Below are 18,728 nucleotides of genomic sequence, written 5' to 3'. Positions count from 1 at the left end.
GTTACAGGACTCCTGTTCCATTTGTTTCTAGACACTTTACATGTGTTTATGGAAATCCTTCTTCTGAAGGGCTTAAAAATCCAAGACAGAGTTTGCAGGTTCGGCAAACAATGGCGGCGTGTACAGAGTAATGGCAGGACTGTAATTAGCACTATGAAGTAATGAGGGTGAATTTCCTCCTTTCTCCCCAGATCAGGTAATTTATCTTTGTATGAGGCCCAAGACGACAGTCTTTTCTCTGGCTAGCATTGTGCTTTCTGTGTGTAAGTGTGTGTCTTCATGTAACCAGTGTTAGACCATCATCTTTATAATATATGCTAGTTACACAAAAACGAATGGAGAAAAGTAATTGACAGGAAGTTTGATAAGTATCAGATTTTCATGTTTATTTTTAAGGGCTTTGCATATAGTGCTTATATTTTCTATCAAGACCTGGAAACTTTAATCTTTCAGGAGAGACATCAACATTAATCCAAATTTTTCTGGACACAATGTATTACTGGACACTGAAGGGTTCAGTGCCACAGGCTTCAATGTCATGTCATTTTTATGCATTTTTAACCTAATTTTTAGTATATTTTAGGGTTTTTTTATGATTCATTTGTGCTCACTACAGTTGCACTCATGATAATTACACATCTGGCATTACAGACGGAGTAAAATTATTTTCAGTGTATTTTAGTGTTTTTATGATTCCTTTGAGCTCTCTGTAGTTAGTCTCATGATAATTATACCTGGCATTATAGACAGAGTAGTATTAATCAAGATTCTGTAAGAAATTTTAGAACTCTACAGGTAATTAATAGACTTTTTTTTTTAAATTTGGAAAATAATTAAATTGTGCAGTGGAATGGTAGAAGATTTTATTAACTTACAAAAGCTATAAATAATTAATACAGTCATCTTTAACTTATTGGGATTAAACTTCATAATCTTTTAGTGATAATTTAGTTATATATCAAAAATGTATTTAAAAAATGCAAAATATGTCCATCCTTAGTTCTTCTCTGAATATCATGCCTTTATGTATTTTATTTCTACAAAATTGTATTATTAAAAGTTTTTGATAGAAGCTTTGGCATATTGTTAGAAAGGCTGCTGTTTAATCATTTTTGTATACACAAACGAATGGCAGGTTTAAGTAGGCTGTGGAAATGCATGAATTTAACTGAAAATCTCTCCGTAGAGTTTCAAGTGTTTCCTCACCTAGGAAAGTCTTCCAGGGAGCTGCTGCTTATTAAACTGAAGATGTTTTAACTATCACACTTTAGAAGTTTTTTTAAGAGCGTTTGTTCAAAGCTGTTTATCTTACTTCCTCCTAAGCATAGCAATCTATTTGAAAAATAACATTTTCAAATGTAAGTGTACAAGATTATTCTACTAAATGCATTCTTAGACACCTAGGAAACCTACTTGAGGTTTCTTTCCAGTTGTAAGGAACCTTTTAGCCCAGAGAGTCAAGTCACACAGAATACACTTTAGCTGTGGAAATAAGCAAGGTGATCAGGAAGCCTAGTGGGGTCAGCCAGGCTGAGAAGCTGTAGCCAGAGTTGTGTGCTATCTTCCCGCACACATCTTGGAGGACTGGCAGGGGCATACCCTTTTGTGTGGGTGTATCTGCTGTGCTTAAAGTGAGGAACCCTGATTTCTGGGAGAGTCTGTTCATCAGGATCTTTGGGAGGTATATAGTCTGTTTTATTTTCGGCATCAAAAATGGCTGTGGCCCTTTGCTGCTTCTTTGGGCTTCTGATTTAGAGCTTCTAAATTACACCTAAATTGTACACCTAAATTAGTTTAAAATCGATGAAATTATTTCCTGATGTTAATTTGAGGGGCTGTCAGATCTGAAATTATTTTACTTTTCCTCTGTATTGCTGTATGGATTTCTGCTATGTATGTTCATATATAGTTAGATATCTACTTTAATATGCATTTTACAGGGTTTTTTTTGCCATCAAAAGAGTAAAGTAAGCAATCAAATGGTATATGGGTTTAATACCGTAGCGTGTTATGAAACCCTGGGATTTGGTTAGCGTGCTTAGTTCTTGCTGTTACCAATAGGAGCTGCATGAGAAATGAGCAAATCAATTCCCCCACAGGGAATTTCTGTTGAACGCATATTATTATTCTGAAATATTGGGCTTTGAATAGCTCTTAATTTGTATGTCCTTTGTTTGTCTGTAAAATACTGACATGTGTTATTTGTCAACTCTGTTGTGTTCTGATTCTCAGTTTATGTATTTGACTTTTATGACTGACTCCCTTCCTGATGGTATCTGGTACTTGCTGCTTTCACTGCAAATGGGGAGGCTGGCGGGGCAATATGACAGGTTAAATGGTCCCGAGAAATCACAAGACATCCCTGAGATTAATTACTTTCTTCTTCAAAATCCCTCTGTTGAAATACTCACCTTTCCTGTCATGCTGCAGGCCATCCAGCGAGAAAAGCCTGAGAAGTACAGAAAACTGCAAGATGCCAGCAGATCGGCTGAGGCCCTGGTGGAACAGATGGTGAATGGTAATTACATGGGAGTTGATTTAGATAATCTTCTTAGGGATTTGATAAACGCACAGGTTCATATTTATCACGAGAATTATATTAGCAAATACTGTCTAAATGGAACAGTAAAGTAATATTACCTTATATTTCTTTTATTATTTCTGAATGTTAAATCTGTTAATTAGAGAAGAAAAAAAAATTTTACCGCTTTAGTACCATGAAAAGAAATGTGTGTAAAACGTGCTCACAGTAATGAACTGTATATTAACAATCTGTTCTGCGCAAAGACTTAAATTGTAATCTTATTTTCTGAGTATGCTAAGCTTTTGAAGGTACGTTAAGTGATCTGAGTTAGAAAGCTCTGAAGGCATTACACTGAACGGTTTGAAAACAGTGCTTTCTGACTTATAATATACAATGTATGTTTTGTAATATACATTTTGCTGTAACGTTCTGTATCGTAGAAAATACAAGATTTTATTGGGTTTTGGAAGAGTTTTTTGGCATTTAGCTTTTCAAAGATAATAAATGTCAAAGCTTATACAACTCTTAAAAAAGAAAATTAGTTGTAAATTTTATATTTTTATTATTGAGTTTTCAAAAAAATATTCTGTTATGTGATTCTTTTGAACTTTTTGATTTTTTAAGGGAAAAAGGAAAACCAAAGAAAGGTAGATGGAAGTAAAATTGTAAGTCATGCTGTTGTCCTTGATATTAAAGAATCTCTAATTTTGCAATAAAATATTAAACACGGGCCAACATCTGTCATACTGATATGATTACCAGAAATATAGATCTTCAATGCACTGGGCTTCAGAACATATATTTTACATTAAATTGTTATAATGAAGAACCAAGAATTTAATTGCTAAAAATGAAATGCTTTGAGTTTGAGGTACTAACTGGCCGAGCTAAAGAAATTGGATGGGATCCTAACATTATCTCATTTAAATATGAAGGTGTAATATTTTTAAAGTGACCATATTTAATGTGTGGGGCATATTTAATTATCCTTACTGTAACAACTGTTGCAAGGGTTCCTTTCCTAGGCTCAATGAGTAGGTTGAAGGGAGTTTGGTAACATTTTCACCCTCTGAAATCATTTGGGCAGTTTTCCTTGGCTGATCACATGAAAAATTATGTCAGGTTTTTTTTGGACATGTTTTCTCCCTGGGAGAACTGGTTGTATGGGACTTTTAAGTCAGTATTTTAAATTTGTATGCTGACACATCAAGGTTGTTATTTTGGGTGGAATCTGTCTAGGACACATTTAGCAGTGCCCCACTCTTCTTTTTTCCAAATGCAGACTTGCACCTCAAGAATTCCAGCCTCAATTTCTTTGGATTATATAGTACTTTCTGGTGACTAATTTTGGTGTTAGTTGCAGAACTCACTAGCACATTATATATTACTTTTCTGGTACTGTACTACCTACCATGTCTAGTATCAGGTAGATTAACATTCTATCTTAAATATTCTCATGTGTTTTTAAGTCAAGGTTCTCTTTTTTAATCCTTCAGTCTATGGGTCCGTGCTTATTCATGCCTTATAGATGTTGTGATCTCAACTGTGGCAAGATGTACATATAAATATTTCCAATATCTCCCAAATCACACCTCTTTTAGGAAACATGTCTTCCAGTTGGGGTGCAAGCACAGGGTAGACTAGCTAAGCCAGGATGACTTTATCTGTTTCCTGTCAACTCCACTGAGCTCAGCATCATGCCATGTATTGTGGTAGCCTTGGGAGCAAGAATATTTTAGCAAGGATGACAGGTTAGTTGCCTGTGAGAATGAAGGTGCTTTTTTGTCATGGTTTTAGGAAAGAACCAAGTCCTTTGAAAAGAGAAACAATTCCTCTGGACTTAAAGCCTAAAATGTTTATTGGACTTTTCAGCTACTCCGCTGCTGCAGAGGCAATTCGAAGAATAGTGTATGAAAACAGTAATTCAGTAATCACCACCAGGTGGGAGTGGTAGAGAGTAAAATGAAATAATTAACATTAGTTGAGGAAAACCGTAAGATGATTTTAACAAAGACTTTGCAAACACAATATTTTGCGAGGTGTTCAAAATTACGCTTTGAGTGTAGAGGAAGTTAACTGCCATGTTCAGCCTTTGTACTTTTGAATACAACAAATTTTCTATTTGTCTTTTCTTCCAAATCATTATGATCTAACACAGTCGCAATTAATGGGATTATCTCTAAATTGATATTGAACTAAAGGTTATGTAAAAAAAGTAACTCAACTTCATACCTACATCTCAAACTGTAATAAACTTATGCAGCTTTATATTTTCCACAGTAATTCAACTAAGTTTCTTTAGTCTTTGTCTGGTTTGTGGAAATGAGTTTGGGAGATATAATCTTCATCTCTGTTTTGTTGGTTTGGGTTTCTTTTTTGATTTCTGGATTCACTAAGAACAAGAGGAAAGGGTATAGCATAGGAAAGTTTTGCTGAATCTCCAAAATAAGGTTCGACAGAGCAGACTAACTATGCCTACCTACCCTCCGCTTCTAATGCTGGATCTCTTTTCCATAACATGGAAAGGAACTGGAATTAATGCGCCTCTATGGTTTTGTGGGAGACACGGTTTAACATCTAGCAGAGGAAAGATGTACTATGGTATATTGCATGAAAAACCTTTCTAACTACCACAATTTACAAATCCCAAATGATGGTGCTCCCATCTATATTCTGTGTGGTACTTTCTTTAGGGAAACCAGTCAGTGCTACAGTTGATGATTGTCATGCATTTGCAGTGTAATCTGTAATTAAAACACTACACAAGGCAAACAGATTTAAAGCATAGATCAGTTGTGAAGTCAAGTGATGACTATTTTAACTTCATTGTTATTTTTTACTTAATGTGTATCAATTAGAGCTGGACTAATAATAATTAGACTCTTAAGATTCCACTTATGCTGTCACTAAATGCTTGACTTCTATATAAGATGTGCATCCTCTTTGCTCTTAAACAAGATTCTGAATGTAACAGATAAAGAATATAAAAAGATGAAGACCCCTGGTGGATTATAAGAGGGAGCTCTGAATGGTGGTGAATTTAATTGTTGCATCATTTGTATTTATTTTCTTGCAATTATTTTTACTGTGATAGGAGGGGGGAATAAATGAAAAATAGGCTTAAAATTCTGGAGATAATTGGGTTAGTTTGTTTAGGGTTTCATTTATTTGTTCCTTAGCACAGAGGAAAATATTCTGAGGAGGTGTATTTATACAGGGCACTATTCTTGCCTTACATAAATGCTTTCAAGCATTGTCAGCGAAAGTATTTTGCACTAGAAAGAACTGTCATCTCACACAGTACAGCTTTTCTTGTGTTTGTAAGCAGTGCGTCTGGATATTGCCATAGGAAGGACTTTTCCCGTCACAGGAGAAATCCTTGATGCTTTTGGTGGATGATTGTTTACCCATCCACCCGTCTTCTACGTGGGCCATGCTCTTCCTCTCCTTGACCATGCTTTTAAAGTCTGATGATTACAATCAATGAAAACTTATGTCTTCTGTTTACCGGTGTTTCAAGGAAAAAAATTCTGTTCTGCTTTTCTTTTCTAAATTCTGTTCTAAAATAGAATAACAAATCTGTTGATGCATGAGTGAAGCAGTTTAGCAGTTTGAGTGGACACTTGACTATTATAGTAGTTTAGCATAAAATAAATAGGGCATCAAAATGAATACTTGGAATTTTGATAGGCAGCATTAAAGTGAATACAAATGAATTTGTTGTGATAAATCACATAATTGTTAAGTGCAACTGTTCTGTGGAAGAAATACATTATCTTGTGAGTTACCGTCTGTCCTGGTTCCGGTGGGGATAGGGTTAACTTTTCCTGGTATTCCATGCCATGTGAGCCACGCCCACCCTGAGCTGCCGGGGGAGGGGGCAGGAAGTTGCTGCTTAAAAGCGGGCTGGGGCGGCCCCGGTCCGGCCGGCGAGCGGCGAGCGGCGGGGGGAGCGGCGGTTCCGTAATCGCGTTTGTATATTCCCCTATCCGTGTTGTTGTTGTTGTTGTTGTTGTTGTTGTTGTTGTTGTTGTTTGCCTGTTCCCTTTGCTGTTCTGTTAAACTGCCTTTGTCTCAACCCAAGAGTCTTGCCTTTTCTTACGATTCTTCCTGTGTTTGGAAGGCACGAGCGAGCGACACGTGGTTCTTTGTTGCCATCTGAGGCTAAACCACGGCAGTCCTTTTGGCGCCCAACGTGGGGCTCGAAGGGTTGAGATAACGACAGAATCCAACTAGAACGTGGAAAAAACGGTTTTGGGTTTTTTTTGTATGCATTTATTTTATTAGGTAAGTAGTCACTGGTCATCATGTTGCTTGGTTTGTTCTCATGGCTGTGTTACATAAATTCCTATATGGCTTATGTACTCCCTGCGATGCTGTTTACCATGTCTGGAACAGGGATGAGGATTATCATTCTGCTGTCCTGTGCGATATCTGTTTATGATATGATAACATCACTGTTCAGACGGCTATTTTGGGGTGTTTATGCGGTTTTGCTGTCCTGTCCGTACATTGGACACCGTCTCTCAGAATTTGTTAATAATTTCCCCAGCCCTTTTGCCTCCCTTTTCTCCTTCGGGTCAGGTATGACAGCTTTTGAGAATTTTGAATATCCTTGGGATACTCAAACTAGCGTGTTCGTAGTGCTATGTCTCCTGAATACGTTCCAGGTCTTGTTTTGGGTTAAGCGACTATTTAAGACTACCACCCGGAGATCTGCTCCGAGGCTGGATAGTCAGGGGTGGCATGGCATGTGGGAGAGCATGGGCAGGTACCTAGAGAACTACTCACCTCCAATGGTCTGGGACTTCACCCCTGAACAATTACAGGACCCTGATAAAGTGGTAGAATATTTGAAGGGAAAATGCTGTGGCTATTCTAGAGAGGCACAACTCACCGCGCTGTGCTGGGCCCTGGCCAGTATCTACCAGGCACTGCTCAGAATTATGCAGCACCCTCAAGGGGAAGAGATGGAAACCAGACCTGCGGCGGCCCCTGCGGCTGCTGCAGCCCCTGCTGCAGCCCCTGCGGCAGCCCCTGCGGCGGCCCCTGTGGCTGCTGCAGCCCCTGCGGCGGCCCCTGCGGCGGCCCCTGCGGCTGCTGCAGCCCCTGCGGCGGCCCCTGCGGCTACTGCAATCCTTGCGACAGACACTGCGGCTACTGCAATCCTTGTGACAGACACTGCGGCTACTGCAACCCCCGTGGTAGCCACTGCCACTGAACCAGGGAACCAACCCATGCCAGTATCAGTTGCCCCCATACAGAAGAAGAAGTACACAAAGAAATCAGTTCGCTTAGTAAGAGATGATGATGAACCAGGGCCATCACGAGAGCAGGAGGAAGAGGCAGAACCAGAGATAATTACTCGATCCCTATCCTTGAGTGAGCTGCGGGATATGCGAAAAGATTTTAGCCGACTTTCAGGCGAGCACATTGTCACCTGGCTGCTCCGGTGCTGGGATAATGGGGCCAGTAGCCTGGAATTAGAGGGTAGGGAGGCCAGGCAGCTGGGATCCCTGTCTAGGGAAGGCGGCATTGACAAGGCGATCGGGAAAAAGACCCAAGCCCTCAGCCTCTGGAAACGACTCCTGTTAGGCGTGAGGGAGAGGTACCCCTTCAGCGAGGATGTTGTATGTCAGCCAAGCAAGTGGACTACCATGGAAAGAGGTATCCAGTACCTGAGAGAATTAGCCGTGCGGGAGATGATTTATTATGACTTGGACAATGCAGACTTACCCACAGACCCTGATGAGGTGCGATGCACAAGGCCCATGTGGCGGAAGTTTGTACGGAGCGCACCATCATCATATGCCAACTCCCTGGCAGTAATGGAATGGAAAGGTGAAGAGGGACCAACGGTGGATGAGGTAGCTGGCCGGCTCCGGCGATATGAAGAAAGTCTCTCTTCCCCCCTTGTCTCAGCTGTGGAGAAACTGTCGCGGAAGGTCCAGCAACTTGAAGAGAATATGTCCTACTCCCCACCTGCACGGGCCAGCATCTCAGCTATTAGAAGCAGGCATTTCCCCACTCAAGAGAGAGAGTACAGAGGGTACACACCACGAGGCACCCTGTGGTTCTACCTGCGGGACCACGGAGAGGATATGAGGAAGTGGGACGGACAACCTACTTCGATCCTGCGGACACGGGTACAGGAGTTGCAAGGAAGGACAACCACAAAAGGGGATCCCTCCAGGAAAAGTGCCGCCCCAGTTTCCAGTGGGCCGTTCCCCAGACAAAGCAGAAGGCTTGATCTTGCTTCTGATCCTCTTGAAGGAACTTCCAAGTCATTTATGCAAGAAGTGAGTAATGGATACTATGACCAGTATTAGGGGGGCCCTGCCTCCGGCCAGGTGGAGGAAAGGGATAACCGGGTTTATTGGACGGTGTGGATTCGATGGCCTGGCACATCAGACCCACAGGAGTATAAGGCTCTAGTGGACACGGGTGCGCAGTGTACTTTAATACCATCAAGCTATAGAGGGGCAGAACCCATTTGTATTTCTGGGGTGACAGGGGGATCCCAAGAGTTGACTGTACTGGAGGCAGAAGTGAGCCTAACTGGGAATGAGTGGCAAAAGCATCCCATTGTGACTGGCCCAGAGGCTCCATGCATCCTTGGTATAGATTACCTCAGGAGAGGGTATTTTAAGGACCCAAAAGGGTACCGCTGGGCCTTTGGCATAGCTGCTTTGGAGACAGAGGAAGTTAAACAGTTGTCTGCCTTGCCTGGTCTCTCAGAGGATTCTTCTGTTGTGGGGTTGTTGAGGGTCAAAGAACAACAGGTGCCGATTGCTACCACAACGGTGCATCGGCGGCAGTATCGCACTAACCGAGACTCTCTGATTCCCATCCATGAGCTGATTCGTCAACTAGAGGTTCAAGGAGTGATCAGCAAGACTCGCTCACCCTTTAACAGTCCCATATGGCCGGTGCGAAAATCTAATGGAGAGTGGAGGCTAACTGTAGACTATCGTGGTCTGAATGAAGTCACGCCACCGCTGAGTGCTGCTGTGCCGGACATGCTAGAACTCCAGTACGAACTGGAGTCCAAGGCAGCCAAGTGGTATGCCACGATTGATATAGCGAATGCATTTTTCTCAATCCCTTTGGCAGCAGAGTGCAGGCCACAGTTTGCTTTCACTTGGAGGGGCATCCAATACACCTGGAATCGACTGCCCCAGGGGTGGAAACACAGCCCCACCATTTGCCATGGACTGATCCAGACTGCACTGGAACAGGGTGAAGCTCCAGAACATCTGCAGTACATTGATGACATCATTGTATGGGGAAACACAGCAGAAGAAGTTTTTGAGAAAGGGAGTAAAATAGTCCAAATCCTTCTGAACGCTGGTTTTGCTATAAAGCGAAGTAAGGTCAAGGGACCTGCGCAGGAGATCCAGTTTTTAGGAATAAAATGGCAAGATGGACGCCGTCAGATTCCAATGGATGTGATCAACAAAATAGCAGCTATGTCTCCACCAACTAGTAAAAAGGAAACACAGGCTTTCTTAGGTATTGTGGGTTTTTGGAGAATGCATATCCCAGATTACAGTCAAATTGTAAGCCCTCTGTATCAAGTAACCCGGAAGAAGAATGATTTTAAATGGGGTCCTGAGCAACGACAAGCTTTTGAACAAATCAAACAGGAAATAGTCCATGCAGTGGCCCTGGGGCCAGTCCGGGCAGGACAAGATGTTAAAAATGTGCTCTACACCGCAGCCGGGGAGAACGGCCCTACCTGGAGCCTCTGGCAGAAAGCACCAGGGGAGACTCGAGGTCGACCCCTAGGGTTTTGGAGTCGTGGATACAGAGGATCCGAAGCCCGCTACACTCCAACAGAAAAAGAGATATTGGCAGCATATGAAGGGGTTCGAGCTGCTTCGGAAGTGGTTGGTACAGAAGCACAGCTCCTCTTAGCACCTCGACTGCCGGTGCTGGGTTGGATGTTCAAAGAAAGGGTCCCCACCACACATCATGCAACCGATGCTACATGGAGTAAGTGGATTGCACTGATCACGCAGCGAACTCGAATGGGAAACCCCAGTCGCCCGGGAATTCTGGAAGTGATCATGGACTGGCCAGAAGGCAAGGATTTCGGAATGTCACCAGAGGAGGAGGTGACGCGTGCAGAAGAGGCCCCACCATATAATAAACTGCCAGAAAATGAGAAGAAATATGCCCTGTTCACTGATGGGTCCTGCCGTATTGTGGGAAAGCATCGAAAGTGGAAGGCTGCTGTGTGGAGTCCTACACGACGGGTTGCAGAAGTCAGTGAGGGACAGGGTGAATCGAGCCAGTTTGCAGAGGTGAAGGCTATTCAGCTGGCTTTGGACATTGCTGAGCGAGAAAAATGGCCAGTACTTTATCTCTACACTGACTCATGGATGGTGGCAAATGCTCTGTGGGGATGGTTACAGCAGTGGAAGCAGGGCAACTGGCAGCGCAGAGGCAAACCCATCTGGGCTGCTGACCTATGGCAAGATATTGCTGCCCGGATAGAGAATCTGGTTGTGAAAGTACGCCATGTAGATGCCCACGTACCAAAGAATCGGGCCACGGAGGAACATCAGAACAACCAGCAGGTGGATCGGGCCGCTAGGATTGAAGTGGCTCAGGTGGATCTGGACTGGCAACATAAGGGTGAACTATTCATAGCTCGGTGGGCCCATGACTCCTCAGGCCATCAAGGGAGAGATGCGACATATAGATGGGCTCGTGACCGAGGGGTGGACTTGACCATGGACACTATTGCACAGGTCATCCATGAATGTGAGACATGCGCTGCGATCAAACAAGCCAAGCGTTTGAAGCCTCTTTGGTATGGAGGGCGATGGCTGAAATACAAATATGGGGAGGCCTGGCAGATTGATTATATCACGCTGCCACAAACCCGTCAAGGCAAGCGCTATGTGCTCACAATGGTGGAAGCAACCACTGGATGGCTGGAAACATACCCTGTGCCCCATGCCACTGCCCGGAACACTATCCTGGGCCTTGAAAAGCAAGTCCTGTGGCGACATGGTACCCCAGAGAGAATTGAGTCGGACAATGGGACTCATTTCCGAAACAGCCTCATAGACACCTGGGCCAAAGAGCATGGTATCGAGTGGGTGTATCACATCCCCTATCACGCCCCAGCCTCTGGGAAGATAGAACGATACAATGGACTGTTAAAAACTACACTGAGAGCAATGGGTGGTGGGACTTTCAAACACTGGGATACGCATTTAGCAAAAGCTACCTGGCTAGTTAACACCAGGGGATCTAACAATCGGGCTGGCCCTGCCCAATCAAAACTTCCACGTACTGTAGAAGGGGATAAAGTCCCCGTAGTGCACATGAAGAATATGCTAGGGAAGACAGTCTGGGTTAGTCCTGCCTCAGGCAAAGGCAAACCCATCCGTGGGATTGCTTTTGCCCAAGGACCTGGGTGCACTTGGTGGGTGATGCGGAAGGATGGGGAAGTCCGATGTGTACCTCATGGAGATCTGATTTTGGGCGAGAATAGCCAATGAATCAGATTGTGTGCTGTTATAGCAGTTTCCTCAAGATCTACATCTTCAGCCTACAGACTGCGTGCATGAGCCACACCAGGTGCACCAGTCACAAGCTCCGAAAAATACAGCATGCAACAGACCAGCACCACCCAGCATCTCACCTGCCCTGAGAGACTGTTCTAACAGATGGAGCCCAAAGCCGTGGATTAAAAGAACTCAACGGACACTTTGGAGGGATGACCCATAAACTAAGGGTATTATATGTGTGTATATATATATATATAACAGGGGAAAGTGGTGGCAATTCATTGGAACCTGCTGGGCATGGCATAGATGGTATGGAATAAGGGGTGGATAATGTCCTGGTTCCGGTGGGGATAGGGTTAACTTTTCCTGGTATTCCATGCCATGTGAGCCACGCCCACCCTGAGCTGCCGGGGGAGGGGGCAGGAAGTTGCTGCTTAAAAGCGGGCTGGGGCGGCCCCGGTCCGGCCGGCGAGCGGCGAGCGGCGGGGGGAGCGGCGGTTCCGTAATCGCGTTTGTATATTCCCCTATCCGTGTTGTTGTTGTTGTTGTTGTTGTTGTTGTTGTTGTTGTTGTTTGCCTGTTCCCTTTGCTGTTCTGTTAAACTGCCTTTGTCTCAACCCAAGAGTCTTGCCTTTTCTTACGATTCTTCCTGTGTTTGGAAGGCACGAGCGAGCGACACGTGGTTCTTTGTTGCCATCTGAGGCTAAACCACGGCACCGTCTCACATAGGCTTCTGAGTCAAAAGCTATAAAAACACAGATAATATTACATTATTGTATCACAGAACCATAGCAAAATGATAAATGCACTTAATAAGATATACTTCATATTAAGTGGCAATTCCAAAGTACTTGCATGTAAGGTGCTGCACAATTAAAAATATTCAGACACAATTTGTTATGCACAGTACACAAGGAAATAAAATTAATGGATGCACTTCAGATAATGATCTGTTTCCTCTGAGTACAGTATATTTATTCACTGATTATATCAGAAGCTTTTAGAATATGAAACATGAAAAGATTATGAACCGCTATTCCTAAAATGATATTGTTCTACTAGAGAATGGGGTTTATATTGTTTCTTCGCCTGCTTGTCAACTGTTGGTATGTCTTGCTGGCATGAATGAAGCAGAGTAAGGGGATCGATGTTAACATCATGAATGATTGGTGGTTGCTAAAGACAATGAAGAAATCAATACTTATAAGGGAAGTAAGTTTCAAATTCTTGATTTTTCACCAATTTAATGAGCAAATAAACCCATTGAAATTATGCCCTCATTGCATCAACTACTGAAATAGTTATTAATTTGTCATTTTCAATGCGATGTCAGACTAGCTTTCTTCAAAATAAGAAAAAATTTGACAAATTTGCCCAACTGATTTCAAGTGCAAGCAATGGGCTTTTTCTTGCATCCTTCTGGAAATGGCATACCAACATCTGATAGACAACTGTGAGTTACCTGAGCAGACTGTGAATTAAGAGAGTTTTAAAAATGCATCCTACGGAGACTGTCAGCTGGGTCTTCCTTTCAGTAGGATACTGCGTTGCCTAGTGGAGGTGCACCTCTGCAGTCTTGTACCAAACATGGCTCTGCACGCTGCAGTCTTGTACTATCCACTTCAGTTACACGAAGAGCAAAACCATTTCTTTGTTCATCTGTGCACTTGTGGAGTCACATTGGGACTCGGAGTTTAGGTAATGAAGAAAAGAATTGAAGAAAACTGAATAATATTAGGTATTTTCACATATTTAAATGTTATGTTAAAAGGGACATATGAGTGAAAAAAAGAAAAGATGATCTGATGAATCTAGATTTTCATCTGAAATACAGTCCTCTCTAAACCCTTGAAGGAAATATTACAGTGAAAAATATTATTATGTAAGGAGAATCCATGACTGTACTTCCCCTGGCAATCGTAATCTTGCCTAAGGGTACTTTGGAGACTGTGGCAGCTGAAAAGAGAGGGAAAAGAGGAATAAATAAAAGTGTTCTTTTTATATTTACTCTGCCAAACTCATAGGCAGTGTCTTCCAGGTTTCAGAGGTTCAGAGAACACAGCAGCAAAGATATCTGCTGTCTGTTATGAGTATACAGCATTTTTATAACCACAGTCACAACAGGACAAAAGCAACTCTTGAAATATAACATAGTTAAAGGCTCACCTTCTGTATGTGTGTTTGTTCTTGCTGTTGGTAAGATTCAGTATCTATGTGCCTGGTCATCTTTGATTATTGTTATTCAGATGTGCTATGCCATTCAGGTTTATGCTGCCTCTTCACATATTACTATATGTTCATGAGACGTTACGCTTGAAGAAAATGTAGTTATGCATACCACATCCCCAGATGCAAACACACGCACACACAAAACTAGATCACTGCTGGATTTCATTAAGACGTGTCAAAATACTATTTACGTCTTTAGGCTTTAAAGTTCATTTTATACCCTTGCTCAGCCTTTAAACTCTGCCATCCAATTTCTGGAGTATAATGTGTATGTATAGCTGCTCCAACCACCCCAGTTGCCATTATGTCCCAGTAGTACTGGGCTTCCTATCTCTCTACATTTTCGCTTGTACTTTTTGAAATCCTATACAATTTGCTTGGCGAGGACAACATCCTATAAACAGAGCATGTCGAGGGAACCGCTATCAGGTACTGCACAGTCTGTTTCCAAGTGGACAGTTTCCAAGTGAGTCTGAATGGAATAGCCCTGAGCTGAATCCAGAATAGGATTTGCTGGAGAACTATGCTGGTCCTCAACAGATACGATCCCAGATTATCATTTAGTGCAGTTTACCATATAACATGCATTATATTCATTCCTTAGAAAATTTTATTATAATAAATTTCCAGTACTTTTTATTATTTAAGGCATTTAGGTGTAATTAGGACTCCGTTTCCTACATCCTGCCTTCCAAAACTGCACATGAACTTTACTGTTTTTTATCCCAGATAAAGAAATTTTTCCTGCAGATTGGGAGTAGAGGTTGCAAACAAGAGAAACCATATTGACAGTGTACCAAAAATCGTGGAAGGATAGCACTGAAGGCTTTTGTCTCATTTGCTTTTAGACTTGTTTTTAAGAAATAGAAAAACACCCTAAATTTCATTATTTTGATAAAAACATAGCTTCTGTTTTACGGGTTAACTAGTGTATGACTAAGTGATTATGTTCTTAAAAATGTTCTTAAGCGTATAGCATTACTCAATGGATTGAGAAGTTTATTAATTCTGAAATCAATATCGGTCCTATTGCTCTGTGTATCATTACATGTCATGCCAGGAGAAGAGCTTAGGGATTACATTTAAACTTCCTCTGAAAATAAATGAGATGCTTAAGTTAATATTATTTGGAACCTGAGTTCAAGTTTCAGAATAATTATAAATGATGTTATTGTAAGACATCTTTGCTTATCTTTGATATGTGTTGCCTTACTTTCTTCACAGAGTATATAGAGCTCTTTTACCTTTAAATGCTTCTAAATAATTGCCTTGTCTCTAATGACTAAATTCAGTTTTCTTTTATGAACTTTAATTTACGCATGATTATTGAACAATAGAGAGAAATAGGCAAACTATATGAAAGAAACCAGACTCTGTCTGAAAATAATTATAGAGAAGTGTCACTTATGGTTTCTTGGCTCTCAGTCTTTACTTACTGTCTACGGAGGGTCACTGTTGGACACATGGGAGTGACCTAGATGGAGGTTTGATCTGATCATATATTTATTCCTCAGTGCTTATGATATTTCTAAAATAACATGTAATGCAAAACTGATAGGTTGGATTATCAGAAACATCAAAATAACTGCAGAATATAGTTTCCATTTGTTTAAATTGGTCTTTTTATAAAAAATACAAGTCTTGTACATTAAAATCTAATCACAGTCCAGACACAGTTTTAAAAATCCAGCTGTCAGGCATTTTCTTATTTCTTACAGCAGTTTTAATTAGCTTTATGTATTGTATCTCTACTTTCTGCTTTATGCCCATTCTTGTACTTTAATGCACTTTATAGTTCATTCCCATAGCAACAAAAGTACCCTGGCAGCAACTTAAAATATTTTTTAAATGCTTTCTCCACTGATGTGTAACATCTGTATATCAGGACTGTTATTTGATGATAAATCATTAACTGGATTTATGAGCTCTCAAGTACAGAAATTGAATTGTTAAATTGTTTTACTTTTTTTTTTTCCTCTTTGTGACTTACTTATCTTTAAGCGTCGAACTTCTCTTGTTTTCTTTCTAGAGGGTCTGAATGCTGACAATATTAGACAAGCCTCAGAGCAGCTGAAGAGCCGCTGGATTGAGTTCTGTCAGTTGCTGAGTGAAAGACTGGCATGGCTGGAGTACCAAAATAACATCATTGACTTCTACTCCCAGCTGCAGCAACTGGAGCAGACAGCAATTACTGCAGAAAACTGGCTGAAAGCACAACCCACACCAGCAACAGATCCTGCTACAGTAAAAACTCAGTTGGAAAAATGCAAGGTTAGAGATTCTTCTCAAGTTTTTTTATGATATTGTACTTCATAGGGGTTCGAACAATGGGCCAGATTATGACTTACACTTAATAGTGTAAGTAAAAATAGACTTTCCAAGGTAATTACTGAAAATATTTATTCAAGGAAAGGAAAGACTGGTAAAGAAATAAAGACACAATAGGACCTAGCATATAGGTATTTAAAACTCTGCCCCAAATATGAAGTTATTAAGGTACTTGGAGACCTTAAGATAGGGAACTACGCCCCTAAGCTCTTTTTCCTTTTTTTTTTTTTTTTTCCCTGTAAGAATCTGTGTCTTTGATTCTTCGTTAAGAAACTGTTGCTCATCACCTCGGTCATAAGGATCTGGGCCAGAAGACTGTCTTCATGGTCAAGTCCAAAATTCTGGCATTGCAGACCACTTCACTTGTTACATACCCTGCATTTTGATGCAGGATGCATTGTGTATTCGAATGGAGGAATGTTCTTCTGTCATCATACGACAGAATTACAATAGTTGTACAAAAACAGTCACACCAATTCACTATTTATTCTCCCTAAATGTTTTCATTTGTGTGCTGCACCACCGTAGAAATTTGCTTATCTCTTTTACTGTAGACAACTCTGTAGGTGGAGATTACTTAGAAGCTAATATTGTTTGACAGGAATATATTGATATGTAGTAATGAGTTATAACTTGCATGACATACTTGTAGAAGTTGGACTTCATGAAATCTCTGGCTCCAGAAGCTCTCAAACTGAAAACAATATTTGAAATCCAAATTTAGGTCTATCTTATCACTTCTATTTTCAGGCGTTTTCAAGCGGGCCTTGTGCTTACAGGGGTTCTCTGGTTTCTTGCAGAAAACTTCTCTTACAGCAGCTCTACTATGAAGCGTACATTTGGATTACTTTCCTCATTTCCTTTTACTTAGTAGTTGCAAGTGTCACACAGTGTACAAGGTCTCCTGAAGGTATAATAGCACAACCCCAACCTGTAATGTGTTACTGTGGGGATGCTAGAAATCACTGTGCATCTTCACCTCTCCTTTTTTACTTCATGCTGTTAAGCCTGTATATAATGTAACAGAGATGAGTCCAGGATTGTGGGATATGTGGAGTTTTTATCTTTCCAGCTCCACATGAAAAGGATGCTCTTTGGGCATGTAATTTTAATGTACAATCTATCTCGTTTTCTTTGAGCATTACACTACTAACATGATATTGTCATGTGAAATTGACTTTAAACAATGGTAAGAACATCGTATTGGGAGCAGAGGAATGATCTGGTGCAGTTGGAAGCAAAACAGTCATGTTATGTGCATTGAAACAGTGGTGATTTCATGGCACTAGTGATTTCATTTGTTGGACAGCTTTATCTTGATGTTTTTTTTGTTCAAAAATGCAGGATGAAATCATCCGAATGTCAACGCTTCAGCCTCAGATTGAACGGCTAAAGGCTCAAAGCCAAGCACTCAAAGAGAAAGAACAAGGGCCACTGTTTTTGGAAGCTGACCTTGCTGCTTTTACCAGCCATTTCAAACAAATACTTGCTGACATGCGGACCAGAGAAAAGCAGCTACAGACCAGTAAGTGTTCATGACAAGAAGCCAATTTGCCTGACTAGCATACAAAGAATAGGTGTATATATTTTACTTTCCTACTTTTGTATTTGCTGTTGTCACGCTAAACTCAGTAGTACAAAAGTAGAAAGTTAGTCCTTCAGAAATTATCAGTGTGTTATATATTTTATAGTAATAGGAAAACAAGGGAACGTACATTATTAAGAAGCAAATGTCATTCTACCATCGGATCTCTTCTTGTTAGCGTGTTTATGGACAGATTCAGTGATATTTTTTGGCAGCATAAAACTCTCTTTTTTTAGTCAGGTTATGAGACAGGGCTGTCTACCTCTGTCAGTAGAGAGGAGAGACATTTTAATTGCAGGAGTGAATCTGCTCTAGATTTTCATAGAATAGAAATTAAACTCCATAAAGTTCATCAAAGAGAGCAGCTACTTTAGGCTATCTGATTTTTCATCAACTGGTGAACTGTTCCTTTTTTTGCAACACAGAATGTATGACTGTTAGCTATAACATTATTTAAAATATTTGTAATTAAATGCATTTTTCAAAAGGGGAAAATGCTGTACCAAAATAGAAAGTTGACTTGGTTTCTTTTAAAGGC

General features: G+C 41.1%; 1 protein-coding gene across 10 annotated transcripts in view; it reads left to right on the top strand.

Moving 5' to 3' along the window:
- DMD (dystrophin) overlaps positions 1 to 18,728 on the top strand; it is a 1,301,546-nt gene that overhangs the window by 544,782 nt on the left and 738,036 nt on the right. For all 10 annotated transcript variants that reach the window (XM_054189211.1, XM_054189212.1, XM_054189209.1 and 7 more), the window contains 3 exons: positions 2,431 to 2,518; positions 16,307 to 16,548; positions 17,950 to 18,130. In XM_054189211.1, coding sequence (XP_054045186.1) covers positions 2,431 to 2,518; positions 16,307 to 16,548; positions 17,950 to 18,130 — 511 coding nt within the window. The remainder of the gene's footprint in view (positions 1 to 2,430; positions 2,519 to 16,306; positions 16,549 to 17,949; positions 18,131 to 18,728) is intronic.

This window comes from Rissa tridactyla, chromosome 1, assembly GCF_028500815.1.
Source record: "Rissa tridactyla isolate bRisTri1 chromosome 1, bRisTri1.patW.cur.20221130, whole genome shotgun sequence".
In the NCBI taxonomy this organism is placed as follows: Eukaryota; Metazoa; Chordata; class Aves; order Charadriiformes; family Laridae; genus Rissa; species Rissa tridactyla.
This window is presented reverse-complemented; position numbering and strand designations above follow the sequence as displayed.